Source organism: Salvia splendens, chromosome 2 (assembly GCF_004379255.2).
Source record: "Salvia splendens isolate huo1 chromosome 2, SspV2, whole genome shotgun sequence".
Taxonomy (NCBI): domain Eukaryota; kingdom Viridiplantae; phylum Streptophyta; class Magnoliopsida; order Lamiales; family Lamiaceae; genus Salvia; species Salvia splendens.
In genome coordinates, this window is record NC_056033.1 from 19,476,681 (window position 1) to 19,494,986 (window position 18,306).

Sequence of the window (18,306 nt, forward strand, 5' to 3'; positions counted from 1 at the left end):
CTAATTAAATCTCACTCCCCGAAATAATATAATTCACCATGATATATTTCATTCCACATTAATTAATTTAAGCCACTTCATAAAATCAACGAATTTGACTCGATCAAATCAAAATTAGGTCACCATTTCAATCACATAATAAATCCGTCATTTAATTCGGCAATCAAAGCAATAAGTACAACATCTTAGGGTTCGAAAAATTAGGGTTCGAAAAGTGGGGCGTTACAGTTAGTTTACACAATTTGATGCAGTTTTACTACGGAACACATGCACGAAACGAGCCTCATCAGATGTGAATGACTATTATTATTTCATAGGATGATAACATTAGAAAAGTTAAATATATACGCATGCAGTCATTTTTATACCTTATAATTTTAAAGATGAATCAAAAATTAAATAATTGGATGCGAATGATATGATTATTTCATATATATGTGGATGACAATACTAAGAAATTAATTATATATGCATTTAGTCGTTTTTATAACTTGGAATAATAAAAATTATTTAGTACTCACTTTGTCCCTGAATACGAGTCATGTTTTGCTATTTTCGTTTGTCCCTTAATAAAAGTCACATTTCACTTTACCATAAATGGTAAGTAGGCCCCACATTGCACCAACTTATTCCACTCACATTTTATTATAAAAACTAATTAATAGTATATATAAGTGAGACTCATGTTGCACTAACTTATTTAACCCACCTAGACTCATATTCTACTAACTTATTTAACTCACCTTTATTTACATTTCTTAAAACTCGTGCCATAACCAAATATGACTCATATTGTGGGACGGAGAGAGTAATAAAACATTAATTGGATGTGAATGACTATTATTATTTCATTAGATGATAACATTAAGAAATTAAGTATATACGCATGTTATCGTTTTTATACCTTAGAATTTTAAAGATGAATTAAATTTTACTATTAGAAATCTGATTTAGAGATACAACACTTAAATTATGTTAAATAATCTATGATTTATTAAATTAATATTTTTTTATCAATTTTCGCACAATAAATTTGGAATCTAAAAAAATCAATAAAAAACTAATTATGTTAGAAAATCAATATTTATTTATTTTTTGCTCGACAATCAGAGACGAGTTCTGACTGGAAGACCTCGGGCCGAGAAATTTAGGACACCATAAATAAATGAAATATCATCATTTTTTAAAGAAGAAATTATTCAAATACATATATCATATTCATATGGATGCTACGTTAATCTACATAATTAATTTCAAAGGTCTAATAAACCATTTCCTAAATGTGTATACATTGATTACAAAATGCATGTTCTTTCCTAAACAATGATACAAGATTAACTATGTAATACATTAAATTAATTAACAACTATAAATTTATGTTAAATGTAAAATACCTAAAATGTCCAATTTTGTATATACTATTTTTATTAATTTATCACTCAAACACAGAGAGGTTGAGAGTTGAGGGAGTGATGGAGCGACGCCGACGCTCAAGCTCAAATTCAATGCTGGTGCCGTACGCCCACCGCCAGCTAGCGGTGGTTCCGCACGGCTGGGACGTGGAGGAGGTGCCACGCACTGACGGCAGCCGCTCCGACAGGGTTCATCCCCAATTACTCCATTGAATTCTCTCTCTTTCACTTAACAATTCTGCTTTTTTGTCGACATGCAGTACTACTATGAGCCTGGCTCTGGAAGAAAATTCAGGTCTGTCAGAGAAGTTCATCGATATTTGAACGGAGAACCTAACCGCTCCTTCAGATCCAACACTAGGATGCGGATGCGAATGCGAATGCGAATGCCTTTGCACAGGGTAACTTTTTCTGTTTTCCCCCAATTTTATTTCCTACCTATCATCATTTCTTTCCTAGGGCACTTGATTTTAATGCTATAATAATTCAATTCTTTTTTTTTTATTTGTTTATTTGCAGAGTGGTAGATGTCGATATCGAAGGATGCTTGTTTCTGATGGAAAGGTACTAAATAGGAAACTTAGAAACGATTAATCAAGTTCTAGATTCAGGATGTAGAAACTACAACTGTTTCATTCTAAATCTCTTTATGGATATCCAAGGTTTATGAATCTGAATGCCTCTGCCCTAGTTAATACTAATGGATTCACACCAGCTATTAGTAAAACTTGATTGTTTAACTTACTTTTGCCTAGATATATGACATTTGTATGTAAAATGGTGACATCTACTTATCTGTATGATGCATTCAAGATTCTGCTGCTGGTGAAATTGAAATAAAAACGATTTTATTGGTGATTGTATGCCTATGTGCTGTATATGTAATTTATAGTTTTGATGAAAATGCTGTTACAGTTGTTGAGAGTGGATAATGAAGGAAGCAAGAGTTATTTGGCTGTAGTACGGGAAGCCCCCGGCATTCTTCCTGATGGCTGGGTTGTGGAGGAGGTGCCTCGTAAATATATGAACTGGCCTGACAAGGTAATATCATACTTATGACCAACAGTCTTATCTGTTTCCCACCTCATTTTGAAATCCTATGGCATGCAGATAGTAATTTTATTTTGTAAACATGTGTCGTTTCTTAGGTCTTAGCTAACAGAGCAACTTCCAATGGAAATAACAATTTCATTGGGAGGGTATTTATGTGTGTTAGGCATTTGTCTTCGGTCCAGTAACATGTATTGTGCTTTTAGCGTTGGGAGTGATGTCTTAATGCATTTGGTTTAGCCTAACTTTATCTGTGCATCTGTCTGTTCCTGTCCTTTCATTCTTATTCTTAGTGGATTGGAAACTGGAAATGACACTTTGTCACACAGTATTACTATGAACCTGAGACTGGTGTGAAGTTTCGGTCCCTGATTGCTGTTGAGGCACACTTGGCAGAATTGGACGAAGATGCCCCATTATCCAAGACATTAGAAGGGATTATGGAAAATAAACCTCTTGCACAGGCTTTCAAAATGGAAAATCACAAGGTAAGCTCAATTCATAGTTTTGAGATGATAGGACATATTTTTCCATACTTATCTAATTATAACTTGTGTTTGCCTTCATAGACCTATACTCGAAGGAAGAAAGATACTACTCAAGCAAAATCACAAGCCTCATCTTTTATCGAGCCGCCAATGAAAGTGACTTGGGTTCTTGCCAATGCACAAGGGGATTCGTGGAACCCTTTCATCTCCGAGGCATTGGTCCCCGATGCTGTTAAGAATCAATGGACAACCAGATTCACGCTTTTCATGAAGGACGGAACCCACAGTTATTAGAACATCCTAGCGTATAGGTATTCACTCCTCCACTCAGATACATTCTAATCCAATTAAAATATTAATCAACCAACCTTTAACATTTTTTCCTGATGTAAAACCAAGAAAAGTGGAATTATAGGTATTGCTGTTATGAAAATACTTGCTTAATACCGCTATAGAACAGACACGATGACATTAAAAGGATAAAATTCCTGTTGAAATGGCTTGTTTTCAGATGATCAATCTGCCTAGCTAACTTAAATCTGTGTCTTGATTGTGCAGTTGAAGATTAGCTGAACCAAGCCTGCTGTCAAGAATTAACCGATGTTAGGACACTGGTTCTCGGTTTTGGAGCAATGATCAACTATTTCCTATTTTCAATCAGTTCTGATTGTTGCTCATAGCAATATATAACAAGGATAAAGATTGTAGAATTCGCAAAACAATCTTGATTTTAAAATTTTGTAGTTATTTAAAAATACTTATCTTGTAGACTGGCTGGTCTACCCAGTATTCAACAGTTTTATAAAAAAATATATTAATATCTAAATTGTGCAAGATTTTGCTTCAGTAATGCTATATAGCTATCTACCTGAAAAATACATGGACAATCTGTCCCTCAAAATTGATCCTGCTTTGTCGACAGATTCACAGATCTCCTGCCTGTATCCTTCATCATGGGCAAGCGACGACGGAAAATCATTGTTGATGTCTTGTTCCATGTCTATAACGATGTTGTGGAGAATGCAGCATACTAGGATGAATCGAGGCAGCTTCTGACGGTCTGGTCTCCACATTTCACCGTGAATCATCTTCCACACCCCTTTCAACTTTGCCAACGCCCTTTCAGCGACAGTTTGGGTCGCGAGTAGCCTCTTATTAAAATTTGCTTCAACTTTTGAGAGTTCTTTTCCTTGATTTGAGACTTCCTTCCCTTGATATGGAGTCACAAGCCACGGTAGCAATGGGAACCCGAAATCGCCAACTATGTATTCCGTTAACTCTGTTTCTTCTGACAAATGGGTCGTCTTCCCGTTCAGCTTCTCCCCTTTCTGGCATTGTTTAAAGAAGCTCGAGCTCTGGAGCACAGAGGAGTCGGTCATCTTCCCTGGGCACCCAGTGACTATGTTACGGAACCTCAGATCAGGGTCAACAATTGCTTGCAGGATCATGCTGTGGTTCAGCTTGTGATCAAGCCAGGTGTCGGCTTCCTGATCAGACGAGGTCAACAGCATGGTTATATGAGTAGTGTCGATTGCGCCACAGCAGTTCGGAAGGCCTCGGATTATCTCAAACTTGTGTTTTATCCGTGTCATTTCTGATTCTGTTGAAGGCCACTGGAGGTGGCAAAGACCCTTTTCTTCGATGGCCTCCACAAAGCGCCACGTCACTTGCGAGACAGTCGAGTGGTGCGCCCCGAATGATTCACCAATTGAAGCCAACGAGTTGCCAGACCCAAGCCTTACTAGTGCTAAGGCTACCTGATCACTTAACATCATTGGCTTACCATTAGTGAATGCAAAATGTGTCTTAGCCATCATATTCTCTTTCACTAGGGAACATATATAGTCGAAAGTTTTTCTCGACACCTTGAAAGTAGATCTGAAGTTGTCTAATATCTGTGAAGACGACGGACTACCTGCAGATCGACGGAGCTTAGAAGATATATGAAAGAGTATCACAATCACAAAGCATGCGAGTTTTCAGGAAGTTAGGATGATTCAAAAATGTTGAGATGCTTAAATCTGAGCCATATTAGTTATTACTGCTAAATCAGCTGTTTCTTGACATGAAATCACTTCAATGAGTCACTCTCTTCTAATTATTTGACTTCATAATGTTTTTAGCATACAATGTAGTATATACTTATTCCATATAGAAACATCTCCATACAATAATTTAGTCATTCTCTGTAAAAAAAGACCAGGTGAAAGAAAGGTACACCATTTGTATCACAAAATTGCAGGCACATGATATGATCCCTTGTCTGGAGCCATATGCTCTTCTTATCCTGAATTATCATTCCTTTGTGCAAAATATTCAGATGAAAATGGAACTTCAACTGGATAATTATTCTAATTAAGCTTGTCCAGTTATCTTTAGTTGCAATGAGACTACATAGCTCCATTAATCTCTAGCAGATGTCTTTAGCCATTTAACCCTAAATGAAGCTTAGAGAACAAGAGCTTGAAGAGTTCCTCTGACAAAGGATCATCTAAAGATTATTACTCAAATAGAGTCTTCAAATAAAAACGAACTCTGGATAAGAGCTAGCGAAATCCTTGTTCGAAAGCATATTACTGCTTCTTATATAACATAACGATCTTGAACTACGATCTTGAACAGTGCTGCACTATATATCTTCTATTCTCCCTCAAATCAAATTATGAAAAGGGGGAGAAAGTAGGAATTTTACTTCTGCTGGAAACTCAGACTGGTAAAAAAACATAAACACCAATTTCCTTTTTATTTCATGTTTAAGATCATTGGATTGATTATGAAACAACAAAACAAGAATAGCATTGCATTTAGTACTGTCAAATTAATATGCAGAATGTTAGTATTGATGATACTACCTGAAGATTTAACCTGTAATTTCCAAAGAGAAAACGAAGATGAGTACGCAGCACACACACAACAAACAGATCACGAAATGATGATAGACAACATAAATCGGTTAAGTGTAGCAAAAGAAAATTGAAATCAAATTTACCAGCAATTGTTTTTGACCCTGAGATGAAAGAGTTTTCGTCAGCTTTCTTCTCAAATTTCCTTTTCTTTTTATTTCCTCTCACCGGCCCCATCGGAGCCAATTGAATCAAAGCCCCACTGAGATCAAAACAAAAGACCTAGTTACTTGTTATAGTTCATATAATCTCTGATAAAGAAAAAAGTGAATGTTATCTCCAAATGATATATACATGTATGTATATTGTGAATGTGCTTTGCATTCACAAGTGATCAGCTATACATTTTACCTTTGTTCATCTCAAAGATGACACTGACTTAATACACAACTAAAAGAAACAATATCTGATAACTATAATTGAATTAACAACTAACAAATTCAGTTACCTTGACACTTCTAACCAAAAATACCAGTTTCAAACATATCCACAATTACAGGATAAACCTATTTACTTCATCTAGAAAATGGAGCAAAATCAGGATAAAACATTACTCATTTTATTTGAAGAGATCAACTACTTCCACTATGAATTTTCTTCTGTTTTAGTAGCAAATTAAACACATTTGGCATCTGTAACATCAGAAAGTAAACAGGAAAACATTGTCATTTGAATTTGAAGATTCAGCGACAAAAAGAATAATTAACAACCTTAGGCAGTATTGAACAAACAATACACCACAGTGGTATTCAACAGAATACTGAATCAGAGGTACCTGCAGAGGCTCAGGATGTTGGTTTGGGTCTTCCTTCTTTCCTTGGATTGCTTTTTCTTCGACTCTTATTTATGTAAGAAATGCCTTTTATATTTGCCTAATACTTTCCTCTGCTTCCAGATTTCTTGTTTTAATAAATATATACTACCAAATTATGCAACACTCTCAAGAAGCTCCATATTTAATATAGTACTGTATTGGGAGCGATATATTGCTAAATACTTCATTGTTAACTATAATTAAATAATAGTCCTTAAATATTCAAATGAAGGGCCTAGATCATTAGTCTCAAAATGTCAATACGATCAACAAAAAACATCAATAATGGTATTAAGGTCAATTTATAATAAATTAGTCGTAATTAACTTTTGAAAAATATCACATAACTTTAAAACGCATATAACTTTCTCGATTTAAATTATTTTTTCGCACAACATATATCAAATTAAAGATAATTTTATAAGGATTCTAACGAGATCTCACTTGCATATGTCCCGATGTTAAAACTTGAAAAAAAATTAAAAATTTTATTTTTTTCGTACAACAACAAATATCAACATGGTATATAAAATATGTCAATATAATACATGTAAAATGTCATTTTTAAAGCAATGTGTTGACCTAAGTTATATGTTGACATTTTCAAAGCATTGTGTTGATATTTTTCAAACACTATATTGACATTTTCATCCAAAACCCTAATTTGGTAGTTTTTTTTATCTTTTTCGATTTAATTAATAAAAACGAAAATTACACGTGATAAATTGTAGACCACTAGATTTCTAAAATCTTATGGTCTTAAATTAGTTGTAGTTAACAACTAGAGAGTGAGTTAGCAATTGATCACTCCTCCGTGCTGTACTACTATCATATTTTAAATTACTAGTATATAATTATATATATTCAACTCAAATCTTATTCAATCTCGTACAGAAAACACCTCTAAATAAAGTTAGTAAAAATATCCATAAATTTATAAAAAAAATAAGAATTTTATTATTTCCTAAAAAAATACTATTGGATGTTTATAGAAATAGATTATAAATTAGAACGGCGTACTTTGATGTTTATATTATATTTAGTTGATTCTCTCACTCGTTGAAAAATCAATGTACTCAAGAATTGATAATGCGGATATGATGATATTAATTGGACGTTCCTGTTTTGAGCGAGTGAAAAATATGGCATTTTGTTTTTTCCTCAAATTTATCTATGATATTGTGCCGTTGTCATGTTTGACAATGGTGCAAAAATAACCATTTTGCCATCTTTTTATAAAACGACAAACCCTTATAAAATTGTACAATATGGAATATTTAAATTATGATTTTATTTCATTGCTTGTTAAATATCTAATTTTGCCTTGTACAGTTTTCAAATATAAAAAGAAAAGTGAATTGATAAATTAATAGAAAATGAGTCATATATATATATATAGATTTTATTTCATTGCTTGTTAAATATCTAATTTTGCCTTGTACAGTTTTCAAATATAAAAAGAAAAGTGAATTGATAAATTAATAGAAAATGAGTCATATATATATATATATATATATATATAGAGTCTCATTATTCACAAATCCACTCTTAAAGACCGAACCACCGAACCATACCAAATTAGGGTTTTTTGATCTAGTTTTTTATGGATGAGAGGCACAAATTTATAATTTATTTTTACCTTCATCACGAGCCTATTTTAATTCATCTGAAGGTAAATAAGTCATACAAACATGTTACAAAGATTTAAATTCATTCCAGTAGGTTTTTACTTCATTCCAGTAGGTATTTACTTCATTCCAGTATGATTATTACTTCATTCCAGTACGTAAATGCGGTTTCGCCGTCGTGTGTCGTTCTTTCTCTCTACAATATCTATCACCAACGCTGATATGATGTAATAAACACATGGAATGATGCAATAAATTATTGGAATGAAGTATGTGAAGTCCTACTGGAATGAAGTAAAAACCTTATCCAATGAAGTAATAACGTTTCTGAATGAAGTAATAAACACACTTGAATAAATTGCATTTTTTAATGTAAATGAAGTAAAAACTCAAGTCAATGAATTCAAATGAAACATATGTTGAATCATTTCAAAACCTACTGGAAGAAAGTAAAAACATGTTGTAGTTTCAAGGTATTACGTACGGAATGAAGTAATAAATCTATACAATGAAGTAAAATGGGCTTGTAATGAAGACCGAAAAATTTACACAGCAGCACATCTCATCAAAAAAACTAGATCTAATGGCCCAGATTTGGTCTCTAGTTCGGTCTTTAAAATTGGTTCGACATTGATCACAACCCATATATATATATATATATATATATAGGGAGATGATCAAAATAAGTATGTGTTTAAATCCAGAAATGCAGACCAAATCTTGGCCCTAGGATTAGATGATCTAATGGTCAATAATTAACCAAAAACACGGAAGGTCATAATTAAGCAATTTTAGGTCATATTATAATATTTGGGTTTAATGTCATGAGAAGATCGTTTTAGGTCATGCTTTGTTAGCATGACCTAAAAATTACCTAATTATGACCTAAAAGTGACCTAATTATGATATTGTTCTGCGTTTCTGTATTTAAATCTAGTTTTGCATAGATCAAAACTCTATATATATATATATATATAAATGAGGTAATAATATATTATCATAAATTTATATATATATATAAATTTATGATAATATATTAATAAGTAAAATGAGGTAATAAAAAATTTGCATTGTTTATTCGAAATAATAACCGCCACTCTATAAAATGAAATATGAGTATTTAATACTCCTGGTGGGTGAATTACAGCGCACCAGGTCCAACCAAGAATGTGAAGCGGCGGCCTGAGTTCGCCAACAAATTGTATTCACAATTTATACATGTGATAAAACCCTAATGCTTGCATGAATTTTTATATCATTACATAATTCCATTTATTATTTTTCTTCACTCAATTATACTATTACGCGGGACTTCTTTTCTAATGGACTCGCAATCAAACCCATTTACTGAAAGCTATTAAGTTAACAACTCATTCTCCATTAGTCCCCAGAGAATAACCACTTTGATTTCGACATGAGTTTTAATAAAATTAGAAAAGTAAAAGAGAGGTAGAGAAAAAAAGAAATTAAAGTATTGATAATGGGGAATGAGTCTCACCTCATTTGATAGAAAAAAGTTTTTAAACTTGGAAAAATACATATTCTTGTGAGACGGACTAAAAAGGAAAGAGTGCATATTCTTATGGGACGGAGATAGTACTTCATTTCTATTGTCCACTTTTGCTATTTTCGTTCGTGCCCATTAAGTAGGTCTCATATTCCACTAACTCATTCTACTCATATTTTAATATAAAACTACAATATAAAAGTGGGACCCTAATCCACTAATTTTTTTAACCCACTTTTCTTTAGGTTTCTTAAAACTCGTACTGAAACCAAAGTGGAAAAATATTATTAAGGGGCGGATGTAGTATTATATATGATTAGTTAATAAGTAATAATATTGCAGATTAAGTGTTGGGGATCGGTGGCGCACACCCGAGCTCCAAATTAATATGATATTGTCCGCTTTGGGCGAGCTCCTAAGGATGGCCGCCAATGCCCGCGAGGAGCGCCAAACCATGAGTGGCGACATCACATATCTCATTGGCGCCTTTGACGACCTCAACGCTCGCTTCCCTCCTCCTCAAGATGAAGTCAAGCTCATGACATTAAATGAGCACCTGTATCATTAGTTGTTTTTGTTTTGTTTGAGACAATTTTTATTTTTGAGTTTGAACATCTTTTCTTTAAGTTTTTGAAGTTATTTTTGGTTTAAGTTTAGTTTTCACGTTTTTGAAATTTTTCGCAGGTTCTGGACCCTTCCCGATGACCGATGGCGCTTGCGCAGCGGCCCGCTGGCCATTCACAGTGTTCCAACCGCGAATTTTCGAACTTTTTGAATTTTTGCCCCGTCTAACCTTAACGTGAAAATTTCAAGGTATCTTTATTGCATTCTTAGTTTACTCACGTCCCTACCGATTCTACAAACATATTTTACAATTTGTTATAAATAAGTTTGGGGGATGAAGTGGTGGACCGTGAGCTTAGGTTTTTGTTTTTTATTTTTGAATCCATGTCATGAACAAAGCATGAAGAACTTAGAAACATGCATGCTTAGGGACACATTAGACCGAGTTGCCAATGATATGAAGTTCTTTAATCTTTTGATTAAGTATGGCTTGACGTTTTGATTTGATGGTTTGGTAAAAAGGTGCATATTTAGTGAATTGCTTGTTCGCCTTGAATCATGCTTATACCTTGTGAGATTTGAGCCTTAATTTCTTTCATGTGTGATTTATCTGCATTCATGTATATATTTCTAGAACTTGTTCATCGTCTGCCTAATTTTACATAGTGTTTAAGTTGATTTAGGAGGATGTTAGGCCATCCTCTCATAGCTACTTTTATATCCAAAAATTTTGACTCTTTTCGAAAAAATTCTTTATCCCTTTGGAGCCAATTTTGAGTCTTTAAGCCTTTTCTTTGGAAACCAAATCAATGGGGACAATTCATTGGGTTAGTATAGTTATTTTACTTTATCTTTTGTAAAGGAATTTGAGAGATAATGGGAAAATATCTAAAGTGGAAAAGTAGTGTGCCTAGTTTTATAAAGTGCAAGTTGTGAAACAGAGAAATTCAAAGTGTGCTTGATCTATAAATGATGCCTATATATAAATGAAAAAGAAGGAAAGGTCGTGTGGAAAAAGAAAGAAAAATCAAAGGATTGGAAAATGAGTTGAAGGATGAATAAGTGTAAAAGGTGTTATGGGTTTAAAAGAAAAGTGGAGTCTATTTTACTCTACTTGAGATTTTTATTTTAGCAACTTTTTAGTCAAATATTCCTCACCTACCAAAGAGTCTACATTATAACAAAAAAGTAAGACATTTCGGACTTTTGATGCTTAGTCACATCTAGTAGAGGAGGGATTGGACTTTGAGCTAGCCTATGGTAAACTTTGCATGATGCATGATTTGAGTGCTTATATACACTTTGAGAGTGAGAGAACATTTCCCATCTTTGGAAGTTTGCCACATGTGAGTGCATGAATTCAAGGTGTTCCACGAGTTAGTAATAAAAGTCCACTAATAAGTCTTGCTTGATTTGATTGCGTTAATTCATACTTGATCTATCTTTTCCATACTTTGAGGCAATTATGACTTCTAGTCCTTGTGCATTCCATGCGTATATTATTGTATCTTTTATGTTTTGTTCGAGGACAAACAAAAATGTAAGTTTGGGGGAGTTGATACGCTCGGATTTTGCACGGTTTTAAGGCCTTTATTTGGTCCGTTTTTAATGTCAAAATCACAACTCATGTCCATATTTCGTATGTTTTATCCATTTTGATATTTTGACGTGTTTTGTGAGAAATGTGCATATTTGAGCCCAAAAAGAGAGTCAAAACGCAAAGTTGAAAATTTGGAGCTGTTCAAGACGTCCAGCGGTCCGCTGCAACACACCCAGCGACCGCTGGCGCCCAGAGACCGCTAAGCTAGTGGCGGCCTGCTTCGGGAAAGTTGTGCATGAAAGGAAGAACACGCCCAGCGACCGCTGGGGTGTGCGCAACGACCGCTACAAGGGGTCCAGAAAGTTACGGGATGATTGCCAGCGACCGCTGAAACAAGTGCAGCGACCGCTACCCAAGAGACAGAAGCTTCGGATCACCCCACAACGACCGCTGGCCAAGGTGCAGCGGCCCGCTAGGAAAAAGCGGCGAGCATATATGCCCTACTTTTTCTCCAAGACTTACCATACTTTGCAATCATTTTCCTTATTTGAAGAGGAACGACTTCTCCCCTATAAATACCCCCAAAGCTTCATAAAAAATGAGATCTTCTCTTTGCAAAATATTTCCAGAGCTTAAAAGTGAGAGTACTTCATAGTGCAAGGGGTTGAAGAAGGATTCAAGAATATCATCAAGGCTACAAGGATTCTACCTTTGGGTTTTATTCCTTTAGTTCTTATGTTTTCATTGCCTTCCCTACAATCTATGTTTTTAGTTTATTCTATCATGTGTAACTAAACTCATAGGATTCTAGGGATGTGTTAGTAACGACTTTGGTTATACAATTCTGTTTTCTATTTAATATCCGTTTTGTTCCTACTTTGTTTCTTCCTTAAGTAATTGGATAATGCTTCACGTTTGAGTGACACATTCTGTGATGATTTAATATAACTTGCTACACAATCGTGAGAGGAGGTTAGTGAGTTAGATCCACTTAATAGACACTACAATTAGCTTCCTTTAAAACGATACTGTTAATTGAGAGTGAGGACTTTAAAACGGTCTTAGGAGCTTTTAGGAGTTACGGATCTAGGATTGACAACCCTAGTGTTAGTAATCAACGTTTGCATCGCATGAGCATAAGCTAGGTGACTCGTTATATCAAAGTAAGAATTGTTCTAGGGTGTTGTAGTTGGAATTTGTATAACCATAACTGTGAATGTACATCCCTGGAATTCACTTATCTCTTATCTTTTACCTCTGTGATTTATTTACAATTAGTTGTTTATTGCTTTCAAGTGTTATATGTTTTCAAAATTTCTCAAAACTTTCAGTTTTCTAAATAGTAATTGAGGTTTAGTAGAAGGTACACAGTCTGTGATTGTTTTCCTCGTGATCAATATCTGGTACTGACCTTTAGCTATACTAAATCTAGTCTGTATACTTGCAGGTATTTATAGTGCTAAAAAATAGTGCATCAACATGACAAACAATTTTTAAACAACCCTAAACCCTTCTGTCCAGAGCCTTTGTTCTAGCGGTAATGAGCTTAGATATTATTGTATGCAGTGTCGAGTTCGAGCCCTCTTGACATCAGTTGTAATTTTCTCCTTTTTATAGGAGTTTATTTGTAATTTCCTCCTTCATAGAGGAGTTCAAAAAAACAAAAAAAAAACAAACACCCCTCCATCAAGGTGTTTTCTTCTACGGAGATGGGTGGGCTTCCACCGACGACCTTCCTCGTTTTTCTTCAAAGAATCGAGCCCCTCGTTCGACAACGGACCTTCTTCGGATTCATTTTCAGCTGGATGGGTGGACTTTCTCTTCCTCACATATGCGGCTTTAACGTTCACGAGAACGCCGATGGTACAGTAGTCTAGGTGCAACGACTGCCAGCTCATGGCAACCAACGCCGTTATCGGTCGGAATCGATTGTTTCTTGGGAATTAAGGTTTCTTCTTAGGAGAGTGACGAGAGAGAAGAGAGATATCGACTTTTGGGTTCTTTTTTGAAGTGAAGTAATTTTCTTTAGAATAGAGAGAGAGAGATTGACTTTTGTATGTTTTGGATTCGGATTAAAAATTTGAGATATTTAGCAAAATATTTAGAAAATAATTAAGTGACTAATAATCTCAGATAAAGCTAATCGGATCAAAACATACAATGTTTTTGTATGTTTTGGATTAGGATTTCAAAAGGTGAATGTTATGAACCAAAATCGTAAAGCGACCATAAGTTTAAGACCAAAATAGTACCGAAGTTCTTATTCTTGATCTGTGTGTGCTATTGCGCTAGGTCAAGCTTCTCAAACCCAGAGAATCCACTAGATCACGAGGTCTAGGAACCCGGAGGATCTCAGAAGTCTCAGTCGTTGGACACACAAATTCCACATTCAAAACCCTCAACCCGCTATACTATGAATTAGTGCAGGGAAGCAGGGATCGATCCCACGAAGATGGACGCGTAGGAAAGCATTTAGAAGACTCTGGAAAGGTAAATGGCTGCTGCCTCACAATTTTGGGTTGAGGTGTAACTATTACTAGACTTAGGTACTAATTATAAAACTAGACCTAGGAAACGAAAAACATTATGCTGACATCGAACACATTTGTAGCTCAATTTCTCGAACAAACTTCCTTGACCTAGTGAACAACTACCTAATAAAGCTAGACAGAAAGCGAATAAACAGTGAGGACCATTTTCCAGAAACAGCAAGTACGAATGAAAAGCTGCGGATAACAAACTACGAATTTAACTAACAACGACATGCATCTCATTACCTGAATCAAACGCGAACATGAAGGAAACAGAGTACATATCCAGATTCAAACAGAATATAAAGTTCGGGCGTCGGAAACTTGCGATTAGCCGGATATAAAACAGATCTACATACACTAGACGAAAGGAAGTAAAAACACGGAAACGAGGCATCAAACCACGACCACCCTGCTTCAGATCCACTCGTCAGATGCTCAACCCACTCCGGATCCAAGCAATCCGAACCCGTCTACAACCAAAATCCACTCCATAAACTCCAGTTCAACAATTATGTTCCGATCAACAACAATCCTCAACGATTCTACTCTAATTCAACAAGCAATGCGAAAAGCATCCAATCGAGTAAACAACTACAAACTCAGGAATAAAACATCATTCATACTTACAATAAACATCACCGTATCAGAAAACAGAAATTGCATAAATCACGATAATTCGAGAGAAAAACAGAGCCGAGCTTCAAACGGCGAAGCTCGGTGAAATTCACAGCAACGGAATAAAATGAAAGCAGTAAATTGTATCTTCGCCCCACTCGAGGACGGTGTTACCCAACATCAAACAGAAAGTAAACCCGAAATTCCCTATAATTTCCCGGACATTCCCCCAAGTGCGTAGAAATAAGTGAGCTAAGAGAGCCAAAAACAGCCAACCAAAAAAAGTCCTCAAAATAATTGCATGCTCTCTCTCTTATATAGGTGCGGAGGATCTTCTAGAAGCCTTCGCAGAAATCTCAATTCTGCCCTTCAGCTCCGCCGTTTCCTCCGTCTAGTCATTTTCCTTCATACTGCTCACTTTTATTGCCAATTCCCTTCGCCATGCAATCGTCCTTCCTTCTTCCTGGACCTGGCGAAACTTTCTACACACCTGGCTAAAAAAATGTGTTAGACCCCGTAAATGCATGAATTCAACCCCTTAATCAATGCATGAAATTTGCCTTATCAAGTATTTTACTCCAATATTTATAATTAAGGATACATATTTTGAGGGTACAACTATATACTCCCTCCGCCCACGTTACTTGAGGCGTTTCTTTTCGGCACGAGATTTAAGAAAGTTGTGTTTAGTGAGTTAAATAAAGTTGATGAGAGAATAAAGTAAGATGAAGTAGAGGAGATAATAGAGTAAGAGAGAGAAGAGAATAAAGTAAAGAGTGAACTATCATAATAGTCCCTGATCTTGTCGAAAAATGCACCAATGATCCCTGAAAATTTTTCATAGCCTTTTGGTCCCTAAACATTACATTTTTTGTACCTGACAGTCTTTTATACCCCTCTGCATTAAAAATATCTCTTAAATGCCATGGATGACATTTTTGGTCTTTGAAAAATCACAGTTTTGGTACCTCTTTAATCTTGCAAATTTTTTGAACATATATAAAAGCACATTTTCGGGTAAAAAAAGTTTACATTTCTAATACTAGTTAATTTATATTTTCACAACATAAAATAATTTCTTTTGAATTATAATTCACTTAAATATTTTCAATAATTACTTGAATAACGTATAAATTGAGCTTTACATTAAAAAGTTACTTTATTTTACTTTAATAATTTTAAAATGTTACTTACAAGAGTTTGCTTTAATGTACACTAGATATAATTTCACTTATATTTTTAATTGATATACTTAACAACTATTTTTTCACTACACTATATTTTTATTAACATAATTCAAATATTTATTTTTCACTTCAGTATAATAACATTTAAATATTTAAGTAACATTTTTTAAGTAAAAAATTAGTATAGTTCATTATAATACTTTTCCTTCTTAAATGTAAAAAAATTAATTAAAATTTTTAAGTAAAAATAAATCCCACATGCAGAAAGTATTTTCTATAATTCACTTTAGTATTTTTATTAAAAGAAGTTACTATTAGATTTATTTTTTTCGTATAGATTGAGTTTTATAATGAATAATATTTAATTCTAAAAATAAATAAACCATAATTAAATTATTTAAGTTGTATTTATTTATAATCATATAATGACAATAAACTATTTTAAGTAACAAATATTACAAAATAGTATACTACTAGTATTTAAAGTCCAAAATGCCCTGAAACATTAAAAATTCACTTTTTTGGTGCCTGGGGTTATTTCAGTCTTATCGTACCAAAAATGTTATAAAATTTTTTGAAGGACCTCTTATGCATTTTTCGATAAGATCATGGACTATTAGGGAAGTTCACTCTAAAGTAAAAGAAAGAATAGTGTAGGTGTGATTAAATGTTTTATTTTGAGCCACAAAGAGAAATGACTCAAATAACTTGACACAACCCAAAATTGAATACGACTCAAATAGCTTGAGACATAGAGAGTATTAAAACTTGTGATGCACCCAATATTCGTATTTTAAAGGGACGAATGGAATAACTTTTATCTAGAATGCACTGTGAATAATGATTGTCTTGTCACTTTTATTTAAGTGGGTACGCATTTTTACAAGTTTTTTGTGTTTTGCTACATGTGTATCGAATCCGTCTTTGGTGGAGTCCAACTTTACAAGTTTCTAATAACAATATTGTCAAATAATTTTCATGTAAAGAATGCTTGTCCAAAGCAAATTAGACATCTATACATTATTATTATTTTTATTTAAATTTATACAATTAAAATGTAGCATAATGTATTATTGGTTTAAACAATAAATAATTTACGTTCGATGTCTTTTTTTTAATTTCTCTGTTTATGTCATGAAAACCCCATTTCAGTGCAATCTCAGTCACATATACAAAAATACAACAAGATGTGAATTTTATTTTACAAATTTCAATATTCATGCAATCTCAGTCATTTTTCCTAATTTCGAGTATTTTGGTAAGACTGTACGCATGATCACTTCTAGCTGCAAACAAGATTTTAGATCAGAAAATTTAAACACTACTAACGCTATTAAAGAGCAAGTTCTTAGTTGTAAATATTGTTTTATCTAAGATTCTAATGATGCATATATAATGATAGGCATTTTTCCTACAAACTCAATCAAGTTGATGCTATGACAAGCATTTATGGCAGGAAAATATACTAGTACTACTTAACTTCAGAGTTCAACTTCATCTTCATTTGTCTTATCCTGCGACTGTGAGGCTGTCTTGAAATAAAATTTGTTCATTCAAATTGTATGATGTTGATAGAGTCATAGAGATAAAGCGGCGGAGACAGGACAAATGGTTGGACATAACAGGAAAACGCAGAGAACATAACCAGTAGTCATTGAACGGAAAATAAATTTCGGCTAGCCTAAACTCCGTCCCTACAGTTTCATCCGTCCTAAAACTATTTTTCTCCAAGACACATACTTCATCTAATAAAGAGCTACTTATTATACCTACTAATGAGTCAAGATTAACTCAATTGGACTCTTAATCGAACTCCAACTCTTAAAGATGATAACTAGATAATCAATATAATAAATAAACTACTACTGTACTTAAAATGAGGATGACCGCTGGAAATCGATAGGTTTCAGATGCTCGATACAATATCTGGTTTTCTTTGTCCTCGGAGAGAACACTGTGTTTGGAAAAGTACCCATAATTCAGAATGCAGATCAACTCAAAATATCTAATCCAACTTCAGAGATGTGTGTGTATTGACAGATTGAGATAAAAGAAAATTAGCGA

The 18,306-nt window shown here is 34.1% G+C and overlaps 2 protein-coding genes across 4 annotated transcripts; one reads left to right on the forward strand and one right to left on the reverse strand.

Moving 5' to 3' along the window:
* The first annotated feature begins 1,441 nt into the window (after positions 1-1,441).
* On the forward strand, positions 1,442-3,776 carry LOC121790855 (methyl-CpG-binding domain-containing protein 7-like). Its single transcript, XM_042188967.1, has 7 exons — positions 1,442-1,601; positions 1,673-1,813; positions 1,932-1,976; positions 2,328-2,453; positions 2,792-2,950; positions 3,032-3,261; positions 3,509-3,776. The coding sequence occupies exons 1-6, from the start codon at positions 1,473-1,475 to the stop codon at positions 3,242-3,244; spliced, it is 813 nt and encodes a 270-aa protein (XP_042044901.1). The 5' UTR covers positions 1,442-1,472; the 3' UTR covers positions 3,245-3,261; positions 3,509-3,776.
* Positions 3,675-6,763, reverse strand: LOC121790836 (protein ALP1-like). Of its 3 annotated transcripts, none has more exons than XM_042188953.1 (4): positions 6,629-6,751; positions 6,408-6,485; positions 5,940-6,055; positions 3,675-4,865 (listed from the first exon to the last, which is right to left on the reverse strand). In XM_042188953.1, exons 3-4 carry the CDS (start codon positions 6,028-6,030, stop codon positions 3,811-3,813), a joined length of 1,146 nt encoding a protein of 381 aa, XP_042044887.1. In that variant the 5' UTR covers positions 6,031-6,055; positions 6,408-6,485; positions 6,629-6,751; the 3' UTR covers positions 3,675-3,810. The 3 variants fall into 3 exon arrangements, with proteins under 3 accessions (XP_042044887.1, XP_042044891.1, XP_042044880.1); XM_042188957.1 differs by lacking the exon at positions 6,408-6,485 and having other exon boundaries at positions 3,675-4,707; positions 4,816-4,865; positions 6,629-6,677; XM_042188946.1 differs by lacking the exon at positions 6,408-6,485 and having other exon boundaries at positions 6,629-6,763.
* Positions 6,764-18,306: the final 11,543 nt, after the last annotated feature.

What these genes read in the sequence shown, in the direction of transcription:
- LOC121790836 (XM_042188946.1), bottom strand. Translation starts at nt 6,030, where the DNA reads ATGGGGCCGGTGAGAGGAAATAAAAAGAAAAGGAAATTTGAGAAGAAA. An exon ending in AGGGTCAAAAACAATTGCTG is followed by an intron (nt 4,866 to 5,939) that starts GTAAATTTGATT and finishes GTCGATCTGCAG; the next exon opens with GTAGTCCGTCGTCTTCACAG.
- LOC121790855 (XM_042188967.1), top strand. Translation starts at nt 1,473, where the DNA reads ATGGAGCGACGCCGACGCTCAAGCTCAAATTCAATGCTGGTGCCGTAC. An exon ending in TGCGAATGCCTTTGCACAGG is followed by an intron (nt 1,814 to 1,931) that starts GTAACTTTTTCT and finishes GTTTATTTGCAG; the next exon opens with AGTGGTAGATGTCGATATCG. An exon ending in TCAAAATGGAAAATCACAAG is followed by an intron (nt 2,951 to 3,031) that starts GTAAGCTCAATT and finishes TTGCCTTCATAG; the next exon opens with ACCTATACTCGAAGGAAGAA.